General features: G+C 38.3%; 1 protein-coding gene across 4 annotated transcripts in view; it reads right to left on the bottom strand.

Annotated features, from left to right (window-relative positions):
- Positions 1-17,508, bottom strand: part of PTPRG (protein tyrosine phosphatase receptor type G) — a 668,714-nt gene that overhangs the window by 200,019 nt on the left and 451,187 nt on the right. For all 4 annotated transcript variants that reach the window (XM_069476009.1, XM_069476010.1, XM_069476012.1 and 1 more), the window contains exon 5: positions 6,602-6,697. In XM_069476009.1, coding sequence (XP_069332110.1) covers positions 6,602-6,697 — 96 coding nt within the window. The remainder of the gene's footprint in view (positions 1-6,601; positions 6,698-17,508) is intronic.

Here is a 17,508-nt window from a genome sequence, read left to right as displayed (position 1 = left end):
CAGTTTCCCTATTACTTTGGGGCTAGGATGTAATTCTGAAGATATCTTTGCAATTTTTATGGAGCACAGCACAGAGATGGTGCTTAATAAATATTGCAGAATGAACAAATAAGTTAGCAAATGAGTGCCTGAATGAATAAATGAGAAAATCTTACATTTTGTTTACTTAGAGAATCTGAAAAGAGGGAAAGAAGAAGAAAAACATAAAGAACAGCAAGAGCAAGAGAAAGCAAAGAAACCTACACACACAGATGCACTGAAATACACAGAAACTAACCTACCAACTATCACAGAGAGGCCCTAGAAAGAAAAAAAATGCAAGGAAGAGGCAGAGGCAACCAGAAAGAAAATTAGCAAAATAATCCAAAAAACCCTCATCGCCCACCATTTACTGAGATAAAAGCATTTTGGTGGGAAACTCTATAAAAACATTCTCAGATACTGATACATTCAGATATTCCTGATAACTAAAATACTCCTTTAAGGCCTCTCAACGTGCTACTAAAAGGAGATACATCCCTTTAACCGCAGGTTAGACCCAGTGGAGCCCTAGATCAGAGAGTTCCGACCCTCAGTCACATTCACAACCTTCAAGAGTCTTACACTTCTGACACAAACACCATCTTTTTTGGGTGAAGTTTACACAGCCACGTAGACACGGGCTTTTCCAAAACCCAAATAATTAATGATGTGATAGGACTGTGAGAGGTTTCCTTTAATTCAATCCTACCTAGTACATTTTTCTTCAGCAATAACTGAGGTCAAGGCACTGCTGTGAGGGCTGGGGAAAGGCAGGTGGGTGGGATACAAGGAGAGGAACAAGGCATAGACCTCAACCTGGAAGAGTTTATATTCTCATATTCTCAGGTCCTACAGCCTCCAGTGCCTATCTGAAATACTCTGGAGCTCATAGGCGATAAGGCTGTCCCTTTCCAATCTATAGTAGAGCCTAAATTTCCTTCCACTAAATTAAGTTTTTGCACAATCAAGCTACATGCAAGAAACACAATGATGATTAAAGACTCTCAGGCCTCAATGATCTCACAATATAAAGGCAGAGGAAAACAAGTGCAAAAGAACAGCTTTAATATGAAATGCAATGCTACGAGTCACAGGGGGTCAAAGGAAGGACAGATCATATCTACCTTGGGGTGGAGGGGGGAGGTGAAATGCAGGGAAGTGGAGAAAAGGCTTGTTCGCCAGCCCTGGACGGATGAGTCATCAAGAACTCCTCCTGCCTTCTCAAGGTCTATAAATAATCCCAGGTGCTGCCATTTCATTTAATTACTAAACCTCTCCAGATGGAGAAAAATAATTAAGCAGTCTGTAGCACCGACATGATATAAAGAATGGGTTAGTAACTTGCAACACATTTGAGTTCTGAAGTTTCCTTTCAACTACAAAATAAGGGCAGAAATGAAAAGGGGCAAATGACTACAGACCTTAGGGAAAAACCAAATGACTGCAGTCATATTCTGGGTGGAATTTATATAAAAATGGAAAAAATACTGGTACAAAGGAAGTCAGCTCAACTCTCCCAGTAGAAGCAGAACTGCTAATGTTAAATGAAGAAATCTCAAGAGTTGTGGAAGATAGGTTGTCAAAAAGAAATACTTGTGCCAGGCACAGTGGCTTGTGCCTATAATCCCAGCTACTCAGAAGGATGGCTTGAGCCCAGGAATTTGAGGCCAGCCTGGACAAACATAGTGAGACCCCATCTCAGAGAAAAAGCAAAAAGAATGACTTTAAGGATGATAACCTAATAATCAAATGCAATTTATTTATTTCTTAATATATAAGAAATACACCTATTGATTGGGTCTCTGGATACAGACATGATAATTTTGCACTTTGTTTCTGATGCAAAGATTCAGAAGTGACTACATCCAAAAGGAAAGCTGGAAAGAATGTCACATGAGAAAAGTTTCTAAATGTAGACACACTCATGCATTTGTAATTCCAAAGTTCAATGGAATAAAAATTTCAGGCATGCATAAGACAATGACAATTGGGGAATGAAATGAATGGGATGTTCCACCTCAAATCATAAATTCAATGTGCTTCATGAAAAAACACAATCAAACTTGAAGAATGGGGATACCAAACTTCTACAAGCCTCCGATTGAAATCTATTAATATGGTTGCATGGTTATAAGCACTTGAGTCCTGGTGGGAAAATGGAGGGAAATGTTGAATAATGGTGAAGAAACACATTAGAAGTGAGAAAAAAATAAAACCAGAACCCAGTTCTGAGGGTGATGACAGAAGATTCTTGTTCTAAAACAATATAGGCTTAATTAAAGGTAAGGTCATTTTGAGTATTGGGTGTTTTCACTCTATAAACTTAAATAGAAACCAATGAAATCTTTTTGTGAATTATGGTATTTTAAGAGCAAAGTATCCCCCCACAAATTGCCTAATCACTCCACTGATTCCATTTCATGTAAACATGGGTTTTTACATTTATTTGTTCAACTAGATAACCCATACAGGGTGTTATTAGAATATTTCATAGAGTATTTTAAAAGAGCATTTTAGTAACTTTTGGTATCTTACATTTTGACAGGCATTCAAATTTGGTTAACAGTAGAGAATAGTAGAGGTTCTACTTTAACAAATGGAAAATAATTATTTTAATTTTTGTCCTTAACAACTGTTTAGTCTCTTGAGTGGCTTAACCACAAATTCCTCTATCCCTTGCCAATTTTTAATTTTAAATTTCTTTATTTAAAAAGTCCTTGAAAATCAAACTTCACTCTTACCTATCCCCCTGAGAACATCCTCCCAAAAGGCGATTCGTGTGAACTAGAAAAAGGTAACCCTTCCTCCAGACACATTACTACTATGTGTTGGGAAATCGTAATAAAATTTCTACTTACCAGTGGCTAAAAGTGAGTGAACCTTCTAGAGCTGGGTGTGCCAAAATGTGCACAAGCATAGGTGGCTGCCTTGATCTGCTGTCTTCCACACATGGAGGTGGTGCTTCACGTGTGGAAGATACTTGTGTTCACACAAAACACCTGACTCACCATCTTTCAGCACTGAGTCTGGCCCTCAACTCTGTTACCAAAATCTATCAACTGCTATTCAAATTTACCGAGGTCCAGGCCAGGCGTCATGATCTTAAGACCACGTTGACATGAACACATGAATAAGGCTGCTTCGAGATTGTGTTGCAATGGGAAAGCACACCCCCTCCAAAGTAGACCGCCACTGGGCAGATCCTGATTACTGCTACTTCATCAAGACTTTGAATGTAAAACCTTCCACATTTAACTGAAGAAAAGAATTGTAAACACTACATAGGTTCAAAAAATCATGCTTGCAAGCCATAATAGGGCTGGCTACATGCAAGCAACCTCTAGTCTAGGCCAATGTAGGTTCCTTGGTCAACCATGTGTCTACTATATTTGTGCTTGTTTTGGTGGTTTTTTGGGCAACATTGTGAATTTTATCATATCTAATCACAGCAAAGGCAGAATGAGAACCAAATTTACCCAAAATAACAGGCACATGTTGAAGAAGAAAAAAAAAGCAGAGATAGTGAAAAATTGAAACTGTTAAGAAAATTATTCAAGTGTATGGAGTAAATCAGCATCCAGACTACCCCAGAACTTGGCCTTGCCCAGACCTGCACTTACGGGTCATTCACATCATGTCACTCTGGATAAGAAATATGTGGGTTTATGAGCCCCAAGTGAGAGTGCAGCGTCTTTACGAGAAGAGGAGTTTCTCTGTTCACCTCTTCTTAGTCATTATCACCGTGATTGTGACAGTGCAGTCCTAGTGGCCTGGAGATTATGTTTATTATGTTTAATGTAGCAACTAGTACCATTCCTGGCACAAAATCAACATTGAATAGATGATAAATACTTCTTCAATACCAAAATGGAAGATGCCGGGTTTAAATTTGGAAATACATATCAAGATTTCTCTGGCTATTTGGGGGAAAAATACCAAACTGTCAAATTTATTGTTCTTATAGAAAGACTCAAAATATGAAAATCTCAAAATATGAGATCTAATGAAATTATCACATTAAAATAACAATACCTTTTTCTTTGCATTGTATGACACAGTGGGAACCCAAGTGTATAAACACACATGTGGGCTTATAACAAAGACAAAGGAAGCAGCTCAACACAGCCGCTATCTAAATAAAATTCTATTCTATTTTTAGTATCTGCCCTCTACTTTGTGTCTACAGGATAGCAAGCCAAAATTTAGAAAAGGACCTAACGAATGAAATACACATTAAATTTCTTCATGTGTCAACTAGTAGTCGTGTCCTAGAAATACTTTAAGAATTCAAAACCTAGATTTCACAATAAGGTATTTTGCGAGTTTGCGCACACCAATGTGTCTTGCCTGCTTTAGACTCTAATTGGTCTTATATTTAAAAAGAGTTTATAGAGCTGGAAAAATAGGAAGCGTCTGGGTAGAGCATGCTGCGAACTAGTCATTCCAGTACTCATAAAAAGATATTTAAAATTTTATTTTCTGCTAAGAAACATTCCCTGTAAAGGACACCTGGTTGGTCTGGTCATAGGTAAGCATGACAAAGAGGCGAGGGCAGACTCCATGGCAGAGGCCCGGCTACAGGAGAAGCAGCACATGCCAAGGGAACAATGACAGAAACGAGGGGTAGCCAGGTAGGTGGGAATCATGTAAGACGAGTTTGTGTGACCCCAGTGTTGCCAAAGGCAAACCAGTAATGGTTTAGAGGCAGAGGGGGCCACACAGAAGCTGAGCCATCTGCCAACAGAGCAGTGCCCACAACATGAAAAGAGGACATATGCACCAATGCCATTGGAGTCCCCACCCCACAGAAACAGATGGATGGATCTAGAAACTTATTACTTGGCATTTACCAGATGCCCACCAAGTGCCAGGAACCATACTAGGGACTTCATTTAATCACCACTACAATCTTCATGATGTATTAATTATTATCTCCAATTCACAGATAAGAATCTTAAAGTTGGAAAGTTTAAATAACTACATCATTATTATTCAGCTGTTAAGTAGAAGAAGTGGGATTCAAAAGCAAATATTTTTGACTCCAGTGAAGAAGCTCTTAAAACACTATGCTCTACTGCGTGTGGTTCATGAAAAGTAGGAAGAGAAAAAAGGTTTGTTGGAAAACCATGGACAGATCAAGTCAACATACAGTTTAAACAGATGACTTCCAAAATATCTGTGACCCACAGTAATACACATTATGTCATGACCCAGTACACATCCAGTATGCATTACTGTGCATAAACAACTGCAAAAAGTTCTATATAAAAATGTTTACCCTTACTATCTATGATATGCTGGTATTTTCTGTTTTTTGTTTTTTTTTCCTGTTCTACATTCTATTTTGTTATTTTAAAAATGATAATCAGAACTCACTGAAATGATCTCACGGCCCAATAATAAGTCCAAAGCCACAGTTTAAAAACCAATGCAATGATCGATGCTGATGACCAGCGTTCTTACGGTTTATGACATTAGGTAGAATATTAAACTTTTCAAATTTTCACAGAAAATCTCCCACTTGATCCTTTATCCAAGAACAGAAAAGGGAGAAAGGGTAGTTAAAAGGGAGAGGTAAACCACGGAGAGAATTGTCAGTCATGTCCCACCCACTAAAAAGGGAGATGGAATTAACATACTCCAAACAAGAATGGCTCCATCTCAGTGACAAAGAAGCTTGCTGGAAAAGGCAGATATTAAAGACCTACACTGGAGAGGCTCTGATGTCTTTAATGTTCCTCTGAATTGTCAGAAAGACACTTTTTTCCAGCAGTGACTCACTGGTAAAAGGAAAACCTGTATGTAGCCTTCGGGCAAATTTTAAGACTGAAAGAGAAATCTCATGCCTACTAATCAGATTCTACTCCACACAAAAAAGCACCACAGTCTCCTGTAGACGACTTGGCCAAGGCACTCCCTGATCAACACTATTATAATTTGATTTGACTCATTAAAAAACGTGGACAGTATTATCTACGGAAGGATGCAAGGTTTGCCTTCTATGTACAGAATCAACACTGAACTATGAACATTCATCAACATAATCACAGGAAAGGACAGAAAGAAAGGATGGGAATTCATAAATGTACTAACTTGGACATAGTCTCAACAAAAACTTTAGTTACCATGGGGATTTCTGGGAAAGAAAGAAAAGGGGTCTCTTTACAAAAGTGACTGATGCTATTTATTAATCTACTTGCAAGTAATGTCAAATTTTCAAGTTGCACCAAAGAAAACCACCTTTTTTTTTTTTTAAAACATCAGACTCTTAATATGCTGAAGGAACCTGTTCAAAACGCTTCAGCAGCAAAGTAACTTAGATGATAAATGTGTTCTTCAATCTGTGCACCAGTCAAGTAGCCATAAAATCAGAATAATTCATGCAAAATTTTTCATTATGTTTCTAAACATACTTATTTACATTTTAAATCACACTTTAGACAATATGAAATATCTTTCATTTAGACAGGTGTGAACTAGAAAACAGATGCATTCATTAAACATGGAACAATTCAGCGAATTAAAAAAAAAATACTCGAAGAACTCTCCGGTTGAAGTACTTCAGCCACTGTTAACTTACTTGAAAAAATATGGCCATGGCTCCGATTATTCTGTTCTCCGAAATTGCAGTTTGAAAGCTGTCAAAGTCATCTGGATTGTAAAAGAAAATCTGCATCTGTAAAAGAACAATTAAAAAAAAACGTATTGGGAAAAATTTCAAACATACACAAAAGTTGAAAGAATAGTACAACGGACTCAAATTCCCACTAAGATTTTGCCAAATTTATTCATCTATCCATATTTTTTCTTTGCTAACGTATTTGAGAGCAAACCCAGAAATCATGTCATTTTATCCCTACATACTTCAGAATGTATCACATCTTCTCACATAACTACAGCACATTCGTGCCACCCAAAATATATAACACCAACGCCTTCTTATTACCTAATATCCAGGTCATGGTGAAATTTCCCTTTTAAAAAGCAAAAGTTTAATAGAGTTAAACACTATGAAGTAGAAAACTAAGCCTATGAGATTCAGTCCACACATTAATATTATAAACACGAAAATGGCCACATTTTTATAAACAACTCCATACCGACGAGAATTCGAAGCGTTATCTCAGTAGCTTTCAGAAATAGCCCAAATGGCATATTTCAGTGAATTCATAAAGAAACAGAATGGAAGTGTTAACAATAATGCTTTGTATTTTACAGTTTGCAAAAGGCCAACTCACATATTATTTTGCTCAATTTGTTCACCATCTCCTATAAAGGTAAGGCAGAAATTACTATACTCAGTTATAGAGAAGGAAAAAGTACTTCAGAAATTTGACATAAATTTGCCCAAGATTAAACATCAGAGTCTAAAATCCAGGTGTCTCATCCCAACCTTAAATATCTCCTCTTATATATTTGGCTAGACCAGAGTTTTTATTAAAAAAGCAGAACACAGATAAATCAACCTAAAATCATCATACAATTTTAATGCTTGACCACACCTTGGGATATATATATTTGGAAAGTGTCTTGCTCTGTTGCCTGGACTAGAGTGCAGTGGCATCATCATAGCTCACTGCAGCCTTGAACTCCTGGGCTCAAGGGATCCTCCTGCCTCAGCCTCCCGAGTAGCTGGGACTACAGGTGTCCCGTACCATGCCCGGCTAATTTTTTCTATTTTTAGTAGAGATGAGGCCTCACTATGTTGTCTAGGCTGGTCTTGAACTCCGGGCCTTAAGTGATCCTCCTGCGTCAGCCTTCCAAAGTGCTGGGATTATAGGTGTGAGCCACCTTGACTGGCCCACACCTTGATTATTTTAAAAAATTCAAAAAACAAAAACGGACCAAGGACTAACCCCAAGAGACTCCATATGTGATAAAAAGAACAGATCTAGGTTCTAATTCCAGCTTCCCCATTTACTTGCCTGTGAGACCTAAGGCAAATTGTTTTCTGAGCATCAGCTTTCTTGTGCACAAAGTCAAGTATTTCCCCTCTGCGAGGTAGTTATGGGGCTCACACAAGTCAGTAGAGTACATGGCATATAGGTAGACTTCATGCTTAGACCTTATCAGTGCTCAGCAAACCGCCATCATCATCATCATCATAACTTAAGGGTAAAATTTTGGCAGACATCTTAAAATTTCTAATAAGAGTAGGATTTCTCTTTCAGCATGACTGTACTTCTTATAGAAAATCGAATCTCCTATAGTATTCTCTCTCTTTCATAATTTCTCTTTCCCCACTTTTCCAAACGGGATGATGCTATTTTTCTGTAGTAGACTAAACAACCCCACCCCACTGGAGTTTAGAGATTTGACATTGAACAATAACCTCCCAGCGGACAAAGCTAAGTCAGAGTGAGAAGCTGAAGTTCATGTCAAAGGTAAACAGAGCTCTGATGACTGAATTAACCAAGAGGCTAAGAACATGATGACATTTCTTTTCTGAAGGTTGAAATCAGGTAGCCCAAATCAAGACACTTTCAAGGAAAACTCAGGCACCTAAATGGATGGGAGAAGGATAGGGAGATTCTTTTGGTGGATTTTCTTTCTTAAAGAGAATTCTTTTCCTTAAGACTGTGAATTTGCACTGATTCTGGCAGTTTCTTACAAATGCTTTGCCTTAAGGTTTGGACAGCTTTAGACATCATGAATTTACACTAAGAAAAAAATCCATTCAATGAGGTGTGGATTAAAACAGTTTAATACTGGGTGAATTGCTTTGGGTGCAATGCTACTAACCCAAGAAAGAAACACTATACAAGTATATTCAGAAAATTACACTTCACTTTCCTTTTAAAACTCAGGCCTTCAAATTAAGTAGGTTCACAGAATGCTTTCCTATACTTCACCCCATGAGCAGGGGCGGCATTGTTTAATGCATCACCCGAATAGTGTGTGATACAAAATACTTTAAGACCTCTTCAAGGGCATTTTCATTTACAACTGGGGAAGGAAATGCGTTTTTAGAAAATGTTTTTGAGTCACAGCTCCACCCATCTGGATAATAAAATGTCTCATGAACAGTAGCACAGGTCTGAAATATCAATTCTCCTTGCTCTCTATCTCAAGTTGTACTCTACTGAATTATGGTAACGTTTGAAGCTACCTAAAATACGAGTAAATAAGTAGATGGGGTTTTGCTGAGTGAACTGGACTTTAACATTTTTTGTTAACTGTTGTTGATGGGCTAAGTTCGGACAGAGGCTGGAAACCTATTATCCAAAAACATCTTTGGCAACTTTCTAAATTTACTCTCAAAAGCTATACCCAGAGCCCTCCCAAAAGTGTGTTCATTTTAATAATGTGAATCTGAGTGATGCATACTGTATAGCAATCCCCCGGCCTAAGAAACATGGTGCAAGTATGCTGAAGAAAAGATCTGGAAACTCTGGCAATAAAGAGATCTATTAACTGTTCCATATATCCTTTACCCAGTACCACCAATTATTTACATTTTACTCCATTTGCCCTCTCTCTGTGTGCACACACACAAAGAAACTTCTTTTTTCTTCAACCATTTGGGAGTCAGTGGGAAATAATATGATCCTTAACCACTAAATACTTAAGTGTGTAATTTCTAAGAATAAGGACATTCTCTTACATAACCACAGGATAATTATTAAAATCAGCAAACTTCACATTAATACAGTACTATTATTTAATTCACAGTCCATTTTCAAATTTTGGTAAGTCCCCAAATAAGTCCATGACAGATCATTTTTTGGTTGTCGTTCCAGGATTCAATCTAGGCTCAAACTTTGTATTTAGTTGTCATGTGTCTTTATGCAGACCTCTCTCGCTCCCCACTTTCATCTAGAACAGTTCCTCAGCCTTTGTCTTTCTTTACTCTGAGAATTCGAAGTGTTTAGGACAGTTATCACACAGAATTGAAGTCTGCCTCATGGATTCTCATGATTAGATGCAGGGGATGCTGGGAAGGTCACTACAGCAGTAATACTGTGTCTTAGGGCATTGCATCAGGAAGCACGTTACCGGGTATGTGGGTTTATCCCAATATTAGGGGTGTTTATCTTGATCAGTTGGCTAGGGTGACGTCTACCAGGCTTCATGGCCATAAAGTTATTAATTTTCCTTTTGTAATTAAAAAGCACTTTGCAGGGAAATACTTTGAGAATACATAAATAACCTGTTCCTCATCTTTTACTCACTAGTTTTAGTATCCATTGATGACTTTTTAACTCCACCATTTCTTTTATATTCATTGATGGTATTCTATTTTTTTCTCTTTTTTCTTTTTTTACATCACCTTTTTGAAACCTAATCATTGCCGGCATTCTAGAGTAAGGAATAGCTTTCCTTTCTCCACAGTTTATTCATTTATCCATTCATTTATTTATATCCACATGGACTCATTTATTTTTGTTTCTATTTCATTCAATCCATTATTATATTCCATTACTGACATTATTTTGATGCTCAAACTGTTCTAGATTTGCCCAGTAGGAGACCCTTCAGAAGGATTCCTTGGTCATTCTGCCATTTCCCATCATTTTGTGTTTACAGAATCTCCTGAGTACCAGGCACGGATGTTTTGGGCTCCTCTTGTATTTTCCCTGCCCCAGCTCTAGAATTGGCCATTTCTTGAGTGAGCCCTGGTTCCTTTTAGTGGAAAATATTATTCAAAGACTTAATAACTTAAACTCAATATTTTCCAAATGTATTTGAGAATAGAACACTTCGGTTCTTCAAGCCAAATAGCTTAAGGGTCGAGGAGTCCATTTCAACCAGGACCTACTTTTGCAAAGGAAGGAAAGCTGGATAAACTTAACATAAATGGATGTTCCTCCATCATAGAGAGTCCCATGAGATATACATGGTCTCCTCAAGAAACAAACTATATAAAGCTCAATTAAAAACCCATTGATAGACTATGTGGACCAGGGCACAATCATGGGACTTGTTCTGCCAAATTTTTCAAAATCATGAGTGAGAATCATTGGCCCAAATGGATCTGTTCAACTCTACTTTGTAGAATGTCTTGACTGGAAAACCCTTCAGGCATTTCTCTAGCCAGATTAAGATGATGGATAACCTAGCATATTGTAGCCTAGCATAATTTGACATTTGGAAAATAGAATTTTACAGGGAAAAACCAAATCACATTAAAAGCATCACCATCAACCAGGAAGCATCTCCTAAAATACAGATATGGCAAATGCCTGCATGAATGGCAACACTACTGAGTAATGGCAGGGAGGTGGAGTGGGCTCCGTGAGTATAGGGCTGATAGCAGTTGCAGGGTACTAGCATGATATATGCAGAGTCACAACAAAATGCCCACTTACCTTCCCTATTTTCCTGACTTGTGCAATTTTCCCCCTGATATTTAAAATGACTCTAGTTGCAATTTGATTTAAAAAATATGTATATGCCTGGCTTGCAATATGTATCACTGTCCATCATAGGTTGAACAAAAGCAACAAATCTAAAAACTAGGGCCTTCTATGCTGTTATTAATATTATTGTTGTTTTTAAAACATTTAGTGAGTGCCTACTGTATGCCAGGTACTGTACTATCACTCATTAACACTTGTAGCATTGTGATGATCTTCATTTTACGGGCAAGAAAACCAAGGATTTCCAAAATTTCCAAAGCTCTTAAGGAAGGAAAGTGGGGTTGGGATAGAAAAATTGTCTTTCCAGAGTTCAAGGTCTTGATCACTGTGCTTCCTTCCAACTGGCAAGAATATCTGCTTGATGTCTATTCTGTGTAAGGCATCATGACGGATGAAGACACAGTCTGTACTGAGGAAGACTAAAATATCATTAATGAGACAAGGTTAACTTTGTTTTTGAAGGCCAAAGTTGAGTAAGTGTATCATAAGGAAGCATAAGGCAATAAATGGCTTATGGTTAAGTGAGGCATCTATTAGACAAATATTAAATTAATACAGGCAATGGTGAAGAGGGGGCATTTTCTTGAAGGTGAACTTCCTATTCTCTAACGTTATTGTTGTGTGCCTAAGTCAGCTTTCAGGTTGCTGTGATAATGGAGGCAAGAGGACATGATCCCAACACAAGAGTGGGAAACCCAACAGTCACTTCTATGCAGATTTAGAAAGCTCTACATTTTACTTCCTCTTAAAAAATTTCTATTTCTCCCACATGCCCCCCACACATGGCCCGAGAAAAAAAATAATGATGCATTAAGTAAGAAAACAGCATGCAGACAGCTCAGAGGAAAGGCAATCTACTGAAAGATTCAGCAGACATTTCCAGGATACTGTTGGGAATTTTTAATAGAGTGGAAGAACACACAGGCAAATGCTATAGAATAGAACAGATGGAGATGAGATGTAAACAGGATGAAATAAAGAAGGTAACTAAAAAGGCAACAGCAGAATTAAAAATCACATAGGAGGCAGCAGACAACAGAACTGAAGAGGTGGAAATGTATGTCTCTAATCATGCTTGGCATTAACTTGCCGTAAGCCAGTTGGGAGTGCGGTGGTGGACAAGGAACAGCCACCTAAGAATAAAAATGTGTAGTCAAGGTAGAGTAAATATCCAAACACAGTTAATCAGCGGGTTCTACTTTTTTGATGCTTTGCACAGGATCATATCAGAATTGAGGTTTTTGTAAAGTAAGTTCTTCATCTAACTTGCTTTTTAAATCATGTTGTACCTTAACTACTATTCAGCCAGACCACGCACAGTCTCCACATCACATTCCAACTCTTTAATTCTGCCATTGCCATTAGACAGGAAGATGTTTGCAGGCAGGAAGTCAGTCTGCCCAATTCAAGGCTGTGTCCCTAGCGTGGTGCTTCTCATTGTAAATACTACTGATTTACTCCTGGAATGAATGGAATGAGTGGGAACTCTAAGTGGCTCGAAGCAAGGACAGCCAAGATTAACAAGGTCCTTTCTATCTCTTGGAATAGTAGCAAAGTGAGTGGCAACGATGGATTAGGCCACTGAAAAAAATGAAGGCATTTAAACTGCGAGAGTAAATGCTCAGAGATGTACAAATATAGGACAAAATCACTGTGGAATGGCTAAGAAGCCCCAGATACAGTTCTGCTAAATACAGATTATATTACTTGCTCTTTAATCTACATGAAATTCAAACCATTTTTATAACTAAGTAATTCTGGCCTGAAATTTTAATGCTCCAACAAAAGAAGATCAATTCATTTAAATGATGGAGAAAGATGATAAACACATACAATATATATTATATAAAATTACATAAAACAAACACTGAGTGGGTACCTTGTTTTATACTAATAAAGTTTTTATTCCTAGTTACTTTTTTAAAGGATCATTATTATGTTTTGTGAAAGTATATTATAAAAGTATTTTTAGGTGTGATTAACAACATTTAAATCAGTCGATTTCAGAAGTGAAGCAGATGGCCTTCCACCACGTGCATGGGGCTCATGCAATCAGTTGAAGGCCTGAGGTCACCCTAAAAAGAAGGAATTCCACCTCTAGATTGTAACCTAGAAATTCTGCCTGAGTTTGTAGCCTTCAGACTCAAGATTGCAACATCAACCCTTGCCACAGTTACTTAGTTAGAATTAGTGTTAATTAATTACAGGTAGGGGGTGGGGGAACTCCTACTGGTTCTGTTTCTCTGGAGAACCCAGACTAATATACCCCCAAAAGTCATAACTGGTATTAAGCAAACACATTATAAAATCACATTATAAAACCGCTCTGTAATCCAGCTGCTTTTTGAGCTTCTTTCAGCCTTTGATCTCTATCATCTTCATTCACCTCTTCCTAACAGGCTTCTCCCACAAAAAATGCAGCCCTGTCACAATCCAGTTCACCCTCATGCGGCTTCCAGAAAGATGTCCATGAAGCTGGCAGAAGTGGGTGGCAGTAGATGAAGATCTAAGAGCTCCTGCTATAGAATAAGGCCTGATTTGTATATTGAAGACCTGGGAGATCTTTATGGCTCAGTGTTCCTGCCTATAAAACAGAGGTAACATTCACCTCATGGGACTGTTGTAATACTTTCACTCACTAAGCACACGCTTTGGAAAAATAAGAACAAACCAAACAGCTCTCATTTTTCTAATATTATGTATCTTTATTACTCTCTTTATAATCCCAAGGTATATGTAAATTAAGGTGAAAATAAATCATTCCCAGGGGCCAGGCAACATCCCAGCGAGTCATGCCACAAGGTGCAGCAAAGAAACCTGGAAGTGGGCTTCACACAGCCTTCACTGGAAGAGTATTTTTAGAAGAACCAAGTTCCAAAGAATAGTAGGTATTCAGCATCTTTGCAGGCAAGGTGGCATTTAAATAAACATTCTGAAACGTTTGCTTTATACAAAATCATTAATCACACAGTGCGCTAATCCTTAATTATTTCCTGTTTTCACTTGCCCTGTAACATGAAATTATCTTCAACTACTTTACAGCAGGAATCCAAAGTTTTGCAGCGGAAGGACCCAAAGTGCACACGAGAGCTAGTGCAATCACGTGCCAGGATGTTTTTGGGACCCCTTTTAAAAGTCTCTGTGTGTAACTTGTTTGTTCCATTATACATCTATTTATTAGCTGACTTTCAGGATTTCTGGTTCAGTGATGCATCTGATTCATCAAATACATTTTAAATCTTTTCACTTTTCCCTTGATAGGGAAGAGTTCAGGCTCTTGCTTACAATAGTAAGTTGAGTTTTTCAGAGATTTACTATGCATCATTCATGAGTTATTTCTTACAGTTCAGCATCAGTTTGGACACATATGAGATAGATTCAGAATCTGGCTATATGGGGGTAAGACACCCTTATCATGTGCTCAGGAAAGAGGGCAGTTAGCTACTGTTCTCCCATTTAATAGCTGTGTGACCCAGTTAAAGTTAGTTGCCCTCTCTGAGACTTAACATCCCCATGGGTAAAATGAATTTAAAAAGGTCACTGGATTACAGCGAGGAGTAAATAAAACAAGTAAAGCACCTTCCACCGTGCCTGGCACACTAAAAGCCACTAATTTGTTCACATGTCTCTTAATACTAAAGAGGGAAACAAGGAAGAAAAAAGGAAAAAAGAAAAAAAAAAAACCACACCAACAAATAAATTAGTGAAAGGGCTATTTGCAAATATTCCCAAATGGGAACCTACCCAAATGCTAACCAATAATGGAATGGATAAACAAATTATGACTCAGCCACACAGTGGAATACCGAATGGAATGCGCTAGAACCATAGTGGACAATATAGATGAACCTCACAAAGATGACCCAAATAAACCTGACACAAAAACAAGCAAACAACCCCCCCCAAAACAATTCTGTGTGGCTCCATTGGAATAAAGTATGGGAACAGGAAAAACTCAAGCAGTTAGAAGCCAGCACCGTGGTTGCCCTTGGGGCAGTAACTGGAAAACGGGGTCTGGAGGTGTGGGTAAGTTCTCTCTCTTAATGATCTGGGCACAGGTGTTGAGAATTCATTCAGCTGTACATTTATTATTTGTGACTTTTCCTCTTTGTATATGATACTTCAATAATGAATAAACAGAATTAGAGAGAGAGCGAGATGCTTCTGAAACCAAGATGAACAAAAGTATATGCTTCTCACGTAATACCAGAGCAGGGCCCAGTATGCTGCCCGGTTCTGCACCCATTTGATTTGAGACAGGCTACTTTTAAACCTAGGACTAAGGCTAGATTGAATTTATCTGCTAGATAGAGCAAGTCACAGTGACTGGCCATGAATGTGCAGAATCACTCCACTCCAGGACCGAATAACAGTAACAATGACACCAGCCAAGCACCATGCCCGCCTCTCCTTTCCCCTGGGCAGACACTGAGAGTGAGGCCAAGAGGAAGCCTCACGCATGAAATACTCTAGGAGAATTGTTTGAATGTATCCAATTCTTAATGTTTTACATCATTTAATTTCATTAATCCTTTCTGCCACTTTCTGGGGAAGATACTATTATTTTTCCTATTTCATACAAAAGGAAATCAAGGCTGAATTACCAGGTCTTCTCTAAGAAGTCATAACAATGGGATTCGAACCCAGGCACCTACCTGCACAGCCCACACACTTAAATTCCCATTGGCAATGAGAACGACCTATTAGTTCTGTCTCTAGGATCCTAGCACAAAGCTTCCAGAACACTGGTTCCTAACCAGATGTAATTTTGTATCCCAGTGGAAATTTGGCCATGTCTAGAGACATTTTTGTTTGTCACTCCTTGAGAGGTGCTACTGGCATCTAGCGGATGGAGGCCAGGGATGCTGCTAACCATCTCACAATGCACAGATTGCATCCTACAGCAAAGAATTATTGTGCCCAAAGTATCAATAGTGCTGAGGTCCAGAAACCCTGTTCTACACCCACTGCCAACATGAAGCATTATCAATTGATATGGTAAAGCACTTTGTTTTTAATTTCCCTGTCCCATGACTACTGAACGTTGAGAGGAGAGGAACAAGCTGCAAGGGGCTTGACTTAGAGACTGGGTGAGCTGTTATGTCCCTACCCATAAACCAGTACCTTCCAGACGGCTTTCACCTATTCTTGAGGTTACTGTATTGCCTTTCTTTTCTATGAAAACATTGTTTCCTTGCTTGCATAGCTATTTTATATATAAGGTTGGTTCTAAAATCAGTGGAGCTTAACGCCTTGGACACAGTGGAGGGGGAGGGGTCCCTAGGTGCATCTGGAACTCATTTGTATTTCAAAAACACGAAAATAACCACCACAGTGTTTGTGCTCTTTGTAATATGAAACTTTTTAGAAATTGCTTTGTACTTGGGAGTAACAGCCACATGATTCACCATGAAATGAAGTCTGGAAAATCATTTTGGATAAATGGACCTATAAATTCAATAGAATTTCCATGACAACATAGACTGCAACACTCAACCACAAATAAAAGGTTATAAATCATTCAAAACCAACTAGGAATCAGCAATATGTCTCCTGTTTTGAAATACAAGAAACCTGATATATAGTTTAGCTGTTACTCAACCAAAGTTCCCATTATAGTTATTTCCTCACTTCTGATATTGTATTTTCTACCCCGTAATAGGTTTTGGGGGAAATGATGATGGCATGAATTTGCAATTAAACTAAATGAAATTAACACAGGTGTAGAGTTGGTTGTATTCCCCTCCCCTTTTCCCAGCCAGAGGCCTCCAAGAAAGCTTGTTCACAAAGACAAGTTTTCTGTTTTAACCAGAAAACTGCATTTTGCCCTACACAGCTGAATGTTTCCAAATCACTCTTCATAAGAAAATGGTTGATGCAAAACATTTCTGAGAACACATAGCACATGCAAGGCAACCTGGAGGCTTCCCAAATGCTTCTGAGTTCTACAAATCCAAACCACACCCTCTAGTGTCCTCAAGGCAGTCATCACAGTGAAGCATTTTTAAGATTAGCTGGGTCAACTGATCTAGAACATCTGTTCTTTAAAACTCTGCTCTCTGCTCCTCGTCATCTTTTCATTTCTGGTGGAGGTACCCTTACAACAGGCTCTTCTGGATTTTGTATT

This window comes from Eulemur rufifrons, chromosome 7 (assembly GCF_041146395.1).
Source record: "Eulemur rufifrons isolate Redbay chromosome 7, OSU_ERuf_1, whole genome shotgun sequence".
Lineage (NCBI taxonomy): Eukaryota > Metazoa > Chordata > Mammalia > Primates > Lemuridae > Eulemur > Eulemur rufifrons.
Note: the sequence above shows the minus strand (reverse complement) of the source record. Positions and strands in the feature narration are given on the sequence as shown.